An 8154-nucleotide genomic window follows, 5' to 3' on the forward strand; every position below is an offset into this window, starting at 1 on the left:
TGTTGGCTTGGTTGTAATATTGTGAGAAACGTGAAGGAGAATTACAATGCAGGAAAGTTATTGAAAGTGAGGAAGTGAAACTTTATTGGGAGAGCATCAGAATCATATGTATATTTAGCACAGACTCTATTATGATAATTTATAAACAAAAATAATTTTGTTGACAAAATTATTAAATAGAATAATTTTTTATTTTTTTATGAAAGTTATAAGAATAAAGTAATAAAATTTTAGAATATTTTTTACCAAAAGAAATTATTTATCAAAATTTGTTAAATAAAATTTTGTCAAAATATCACTTTTCATTTAAAAATTAAGAAAGATAAGAGATAAAGTTCTGATAGCACTTTTCATAATTACATGCTACTACTGTAATTTCCGCAGCACACATCTTTATATATAAAAAAAAAACAAGTAACATGGGTTTATTTTCTAAGTTAATTCATAAAAATAAAAAATAACTGTACACATGTTGGTATAATTTGATTATTTGAATTAAATCGGCACACATCTTTATAAAACAGTCTGAGCAACTGACAAAGGAAAACTGAACCATTCACTCCCAAAAAACAAATTTCCAAGCAAGTTTGTTTGCATATGAAAAACAGCAAAGAAAGCAAATTACATTGGTGACCACACATTATTAGCAAAAAAAAGTTCACGCACAAAGACTACAATCCATCGAACGACATCATTTTACACGTGCTCTTAAATAAATATTGTAGCCAATGTTGTTATTATCAGCAGCCTCTGCAGTGAGACATTGCTCAGTTTCTGTGTCCAGCAAGGAGATTACGTAAGAGAGCATGAGCTTCCAGGAGTCCTGCCCTCAGTCCATTCAAGTACATTGCACCCATCAAATCTTCAAACTCCTCTGATCTCTTCAACCCTTCAACACCATCATCGTACAACCTCTCTATTTCTTCACCTCTTCCTCTCAATACAACACTAACCTCCTCATACTTTGCCACACCATCAAGGTTGTCTTGTCTCATCTCAACAAACTCATCATATCCAATTTTCCCACCACCATTTTCATTTCCCTCATCAAGTTCTGCAAGTTTGTTGCGCAGAGCTTGGTGTTCCTCCTTCAACTTCCACAAGAGTTTACTCATCACCTCGGCTTCAAAATTACTTTGTTGCTTCATCCTCATGAATGTTTGCATCAGAGGGTCCTGAGAAGGAGGAAGTGTCACTGTACTCCAATCCAAATGTGGAAACCCTAGGTTTGCTTGAGAGGCTGATACAAAAATTCCTTCCATCCCTTTCCTTTTTGCCACAGTATTTATTGTTGCCCACATGTCCAAATCAGGAAACCTCAGCTTTGCTTCTAAGAGTCCAGAGTAAATTCCACTCATGTATATCCTACTTTGAACCGATATTTGCGCTTCTCCTTCAGGTGCCCATCTTACATTACCACCCTTCTCCATCACAGCGTTACTGGTTTCAGCAATATCTAGAGATGGAAATTTAATCTGTGCCTCAACAAGTCCATCCCTCATTCCTTCTAAGAATAATTCCACCACTATGTCCTCCGGCAGATCTTCCTCTACCGAATCATTTACTTTTCGTTTTCTCATTACGTGAGTATAAAAAGGGATAGTTGGGTCTTCTACCACAGGATCGTACCCTTCTTCCTCCTCATTACTTCCCCGATGGCCAGAGCATGAAGCTTCTCCTACATTGTCCTTCTTCTTCCATGTCAATGGTTTCTCTAGTGTTATCAACGCCAAATCACCTTTGATAATCTCTTTAGGCTTTCCATCATCATTTTCTAACGTATCTAGAAGCCACCTCAGGTAGGAGTTTGGATCTTCTAAAGCTGACCCTTTTGAATTCAATGCATCCTCAGCATCCTCCGATATCTTCTTTAGTTGTCCCAATTGAATACGCATGCAATCATCATGGCTCCTATCCCCTCCTCTTTCTCTGTTCTCCTGCCATTCCGTCAACGTCTTCTGAAATAAATCGACCAGTCCTAGCTGTCGAATCATCTTTTTATACTTCTCCATAGGATCTTTCTCAGGAATTGTTGCCGCTGGTATCTTTTCTGAATTCATGGGATTGGGACAAATGAAGAAGATATCTTCCATGTTGCTTCCTTCTTTTTCTTCATACACAAACGCTCCCCAACCACTTATCATCAAGGACGAACTGGCTTCGTACTCAACCTGCACAAGATTCCACTCATTCTCCACATCAAGCCCTAACCACTCTTTCTCACTCAGAAAAACTCCTAGATCACAGATTAAGATGTGTTCTGCTTCAATTTCATAGTTGTGGTACCCTTTCCCAGGAGCATATCGACCGTTGATTAGTAAACGCAGATCAACATGGCGACCGCGAACAAATTCGTCCCTTTGACTCTCAATTTCGAAGTGGAAGATCATGGCTAGAACAATCTTAGGGAACTTGCCACGGACCCAGAAACGAGGAATCCTTTCCACTCCCACATAGTTAAACCATTCTGGAATCACACTTATAAACGGCATCACCATTTCTATTCCTCCTTCAGCTTTCTTCACCTATCATATTATTGTAACAGTTTCAATTCTCACTTCTATATGCATTTTAATAAATCTTATCCATTTATGCGTATGACTCAACATAGTTTAGATATAAGTTATTTTAAAAAAAATGCAGCAATTTGCAAGAAATATGCAATTATAAAGTTTGTATTTAATATTTTAATTTTAACCCATTATAAAAAAAATATTTTACTAATGTGTGTGTTGTATTTGACGCATAAAAGTTTGAACAAATAGATCTCTTTTTAAAGGTTTCAAATTAAAAATATTAACACGTAAAAGATCTAAAGTCGCATATTTTAAAACTAAAGAAAAAGGTATGAAAATATAATAATGTTTTACAACTGACCACAGATATTATTTTAGAAAATGTGTAAATATTATTTTCGTAAAATAAAATGTACAAGATTTAACTTAAGCAGTAAAGTCTTGATACCTGACACCATAGCATGTCTGATGTCTCTTTTGTTAACTTGAAACAAAATCTTGCATCTACTTTCTGAACAGTAGATGGCAACTCTGAAATTTCTTCAAGGTAGAAACAATGATGAACATCAAGAATTCTCAAGCCGGTGAGTTCAGGAATTTTTTTCAGCTTTTTACATCCATGCAAATCGAGACTAGTCAAGTCACCACATTCCTTGATGCATGAAGGGATGAATACAAAATTGTTTTCTGCAACAATCAATTCTTCTAATTTTGGAAAGTAGCAAAGAATTGCAAGAAGATCTTCATCAGACAAGTTTCCATTTTCGAAATTCAGTGATCGTAATTTTGGACGAACATTGGCTTCTGAAGGGTGTTGCACCAAACTTCTGAAGGATTCTCCGAGTTTGGAACATGATTCGATTTTGAAGGAATCAACATTTGGCAACATGAATAAGCTGGTTGGTAGGTATTTAAGTTTCCTGTTATTCGATATGTCTATGGAAACAAGCCCAATAAGTTTACCGATGGATTCTGGAAGCACTTGAATGCCCGTATTTATCATAGAAATCTTCAATGGCTTAGTCATTTCTTGCATTATCTCTGGGAAGTAACCAAGGCTTTCACATAAATTAATGTCAAACACTTTTAAAGACGGTAGAAACATTTTGGACACGAAATTTTGAAGTTTTGTGCATCCATAAACACTTAAATGAGCAAGCCTTTTCAGAAATCCAACAGATTCATGGACCGCAATTAGGTTTCTACAATGATCAAGTCTCAGTTCTCTTAGATTCTCAAGTTCGGACACATCAGGTATTTCAATGAGACGTTGGTTATATGAAAAGTCCATATTGGTCAAGCACGGAAATTTCTGCCAAATAGAAAAGGTCAATAAAAACAATCATTTGCAGCATGTTGAGTTGTTAACTTATTAATGTGAGTAAATATGGAAGATTTTGTTCAATGAAAAAGTGAAACGTAAGAAATAGGAAAATATGATGTAGAATTGTACCTTGAATGGTTCTTGGAATGTTAGACAACTTCTAGGTAAATTGAAGACAACGATTTTCTTTGGATGAAATTTTGGTGGGAAAGACTTTGAAGGATAGTTCTCCCAGTGAAGCAGTCTTAGATGATTTGGTAAATGTTGAAGTTCAGATGAAAAGGATGTGTTTCGGACGATAAGAATTCTGAGCCATTTCATCTTCTCAAACTCAGTACCACTCCAATTTACCTTTTCTTCCTGAGGGGGATCAAGCACAATCCCTTGAATCTTGTCACTTCCCTTTAACACAAGCAGAAAGAAGCAACATGAACTCCATATATTCTCATTAACATAAAAACTATAATGTATAAATTGAAAAGAAATAGAGTAAAAGAGTAGATGATTACATAATCTTCGTTTAGAATTTCAAGAACATCTTCATAATCCCATACTCTGCTACGTTCACCAGGATAATTTGGTGCTTCATTCCTAACAATCTCTCTACCCATATCTTGTATTAGATCATGCATCTTCAGGCATCCATTCTCGATAGTTATGAGAGATTTATTAACAAGTATTTTCATATTGGATGTTGAACGAAATTCCTTAAGTATGTTGTTCACATATTCCATTATCTCCCCTTTAAAGAAGCAAGCTATGTCCAAGAAAACTTGTTTGGCATAATCATGCAATCTATCATAGCTTATTTTGAGCACATCTTGAATCGTATTTGGAGGAGTCTTCTTATATTCTTCCAATGCATCTTTCCAAGCATCTAAACTTTCATGAAGAATAGCTAAATCAGAGCCAATCACTTTCAAAGCCAATGGAAGACCTTTGGCATAATCTACAGCATGCGCAGACACACCGTGAAAACCTGTTTTAGGACAACTTTGTCCGAAGGCATTCAAACAGAAGAGCTCTAAAGAATGTTGTGCATCAAGGCCCTTCATTTCATAAATATTTTCAACATGGTGAGCAATTAGCACATCTTTTCCCCTTGTCGTTATAATGATCCTACTACCTGGACCAAACCAATCACACCCTCCTGCCAACTTTTCTAACTCCTCTTTATCATCAACGTCGTCAAGAACCAAAAGAACTTTCTTCTGGTGAAGCTTTCGTTTTATTTCGTATATACCTTTATATGCACTTCCCAGTTCAGTTTCCAACTCCTCTAACATCTCAGATAAAAGTGCCTTTTGTAGATCTTCCATGCCATTGATTCTGTTTGATTTTTCTCTAACATCAGCAAGAAAACTTGCAGCATCAAAGTGCTGCACAATTTTGTCGTACAAAGCTTTTGCAAGTTCCGTTTTTCCAATTCCCCCGAGTCCATATATGCCCAACATCCTTACAGTGTTATCTTTCATGTCCAGAAGGGAGATAACCTCTTCTATGCACCGCTCAAGTCCAACAGCTTTGTCACCGGTACATAAAGGTTTAGGAGCTATATTTTTACGAACCTTCTCAACAATTTCTTGGATAATATCGTTTTCATACCTATAGGAGTACAATGTATTAATTCGTTGATATCATGATTTCCTTTTTATTATTATACTAAATAATAAGCACTGTGATTATTACTACCTGATAAGCATTCATATTAATAACTAGTAGCACAATAGAATAATGATTAGACTTAATACACAAAATTCACAACAAAAATTCTGTAGTTTTTAAGAAAAAAATACGAAAATATAATATCAAATTCAAAGGTTGTTTTTTTTAATCTTTTAAATTAATTTCTACAATGTTCCTAATTATTATTTCATGACTAAAAAAATCAATTAAAAGACCAAAGAATCTAAAATTTGAACTCATAGTAACCATTTAACATTTTATATACATTATTATAATTATAATGTAGAATAGTACATAAAAAAGACACATGATGATAAAAAACATGTTAAGGTTGAATATTATATTTTTTTTAATAAAACACACAAAATTTACCTTTTTGTTTATTTTGGTGCAAGAGAAAAAAAAATTAGTGGAGTAAAAATATTTTTTTTCTTTTGAGTTTCCTTATCAATTGTATTTTCTTTCAAGAAAATATGTTACTCTTATACGCGGACGATATATTAATGTCTGTTAGCTTTAGTTCCTAATAAAATTCAAATATACGAATTGGAGTCATAATTGGTTAGGAAGTTTAATATGAATAAGATTTTAGAAATGAAAATTCAGAAACATATAAAAGATAAGGATCAGAGACGGAGCATCATAAGCAGGGAGGGACGGCCTAGGCCCACAAATATTTTTGATTTTTTTTCAAAATTATATATCTATTTTTAAAATTTTTAAAATCTTAAAAATTTTAAAATTATAAATAATATATTTTAAAAATTAATGATAATTAAATTGTGTCTATTTGTTTTTTTGTTAAAATATAATATTTAATGTTAATAAATAATAAAACATAAAATCTAATATAATAAAATCCTAAACCCTAAAAAAATACCAAAATATAACTAAAAAATTAAGACTAAAATGAAACTAAGAAACTAAAAAAAATTGAAAACCAATTTATATTTTTTGAAAACAATAACTAAAAGAGTAATTAAACTAAATATTTATTAAAATAATTTTTATTTTTTTCTGTCATTGTTTTTTTAATTTTTGACAAAATTATATTCTTCTCTCACTATCATTTGTTTTTTTCTTTAAAAAAAATCAAGTTAGATACATACTTATTATGTTTGTTCTCATTTCTCATTTGTTTCCTTATTTTTCGAAGAAAAAAAATGTAACTTTCTCTTGTCTTATCTGATAATAAAATATTAGTTTAATAGTTATTAAAATTATTTTTATCTCATGAGTTTTTTGTATACTTATTTTTTATGATTATATAGAAGAAAAAAATAATGTATTGTGTTTTTTTATAACCGATTTTTAATTGTGACTTGATTAGAATATATTTTTCTCCTAATATTTATCTCTCTCAATATTTTATTAGATTATGATAAATTATTTTTTAATATATTTTAAAAAAGCATATCGATGAAAAGTTAAATAATAAATTCGTTTTGTAGAAGTGATAAAAAAAAATTACACGTGATGATGAAATCAAATTAAATTATACTTCTTCATATCTTCTTTTAAAGTATTTAAAGTATTATACTAATAATTAAATCTAACCATTTATAAGAAAATTATTTTTTAAAGATCCGTCATCAATAAGGATGTTACTTCCTTAGCAGAATTACTAATAATTTTGAGATATTTTAAGATAAAAGATTGTAAACATATTTTTACCCCACTTGCTATTAATTATAAGTTTACAACAAAATAGACATTTAGCATCGACACGATACTGATAAATAAAAGCCAAGCCTAATTAGGTAATAACCTGAATTGGCATCACATATAGACTCTAAGATTATGAACGTGATTCATGGATTATCATCGAACTTAACTCTGGTATTACTCATTTTTAAGTTAATTTTTAATTAAAGTAATTTAATGTGAGCTAACCGATGCCGATGATTTTTGTTCTAAAATTTATGTAATTTAATATTGACTAAATGAAATATACTTTTAGTATTCACAATTGATGCGATGTAACTGATCCTACTGATAATAATTTCAAACACAAATGTTTCATATTTAGTGTCCCTATTGTCATCTTGAAAAAGAAAAATAAAACAAAAAAAAATTGTTGATGTACATACCCGGTGGTAATATGCTTCCCTGGAAAGTTAACTGCTTCAGACAAAGCAGACCTCCAAGCCTTCATTTTCTCTTTTCCAAACTTATTTTGGTGTGACTTCATGTGTTTTCCGAAGCTATTTTTCTCTTTCCGTATATCAGAGGGATCTACATGGTAAAACACTGGGAAAACAACTTGCTTCCTGCTCATGTCGGTTTGTTCCATGATGCTAACAAGTTCATCCAGACACCATGTGGAAGATGCATAGTTCTCAGAAAACACAACGATGAAAACCCTAGATTCTTCAATGGCCTCCGACCGACCAGCTGAAACACCTTCCCCAATCCTCAGATCACTGTCGTCGTCTTTGAAAGTTTCCACTCCCTTCCTACCCAACTCTCTACGGAGATGCCCTATAAAATTGTGCCCAGTATCTTTACCTATAAAACTAATGAACACATCGTAGCTGAAACCAACACACTCTTCTTCCTCACAATGTTTTCCCATTCTACAGTTCAATAAAGATGCTCAACTGCTTGCTTTCTTCAATTCAGTGTGTT

At 32.4% G+C, this 8154-nt stretch overlaps 1 protein-coding gene across 1 annotated transcript; it reads right to left on the reverse strand.

Annotated features, from left to right (window-relative positions):
- Positions 1-534: 534 nt before the first annotated feature.
- LOC114194626 (TMV resistance protein N-like) lies at positions 535-8154 on the reverse strand. The gene is made up of 5 exons (XM_028084971.1): positions 7617-8154; positions 4350-5445; positions 3970-4242; positions 2965-3828; positions 535-2525 (listed from the first exon to the last, which is right to left on the reverse strand). Exons 1-5 carry the CDS (start codon positions 8099-8101, stop codon positions 768-770), a joined length of 4476 nt encoding a protein of 1491 aa, XP_027940772.1. The 5' UTR covers positions 8102-8154; the 3' UTR covers positions 535-767.

Source organism: Vigna unguiculata, chromosome 8, assembly GCF_004118075.2.
Source record: "Vigna unguiculata cultivar IT97K-499-35 chromosome 8, ASM411807v1, whole genome shotgun sequence".
Lineage (NCBI taxonomy): Eukaryota > Viridiplantae > Streptophyta > Magnoliopsida > Fabales > Fabaceae > Vigna > Vigna unguiculata.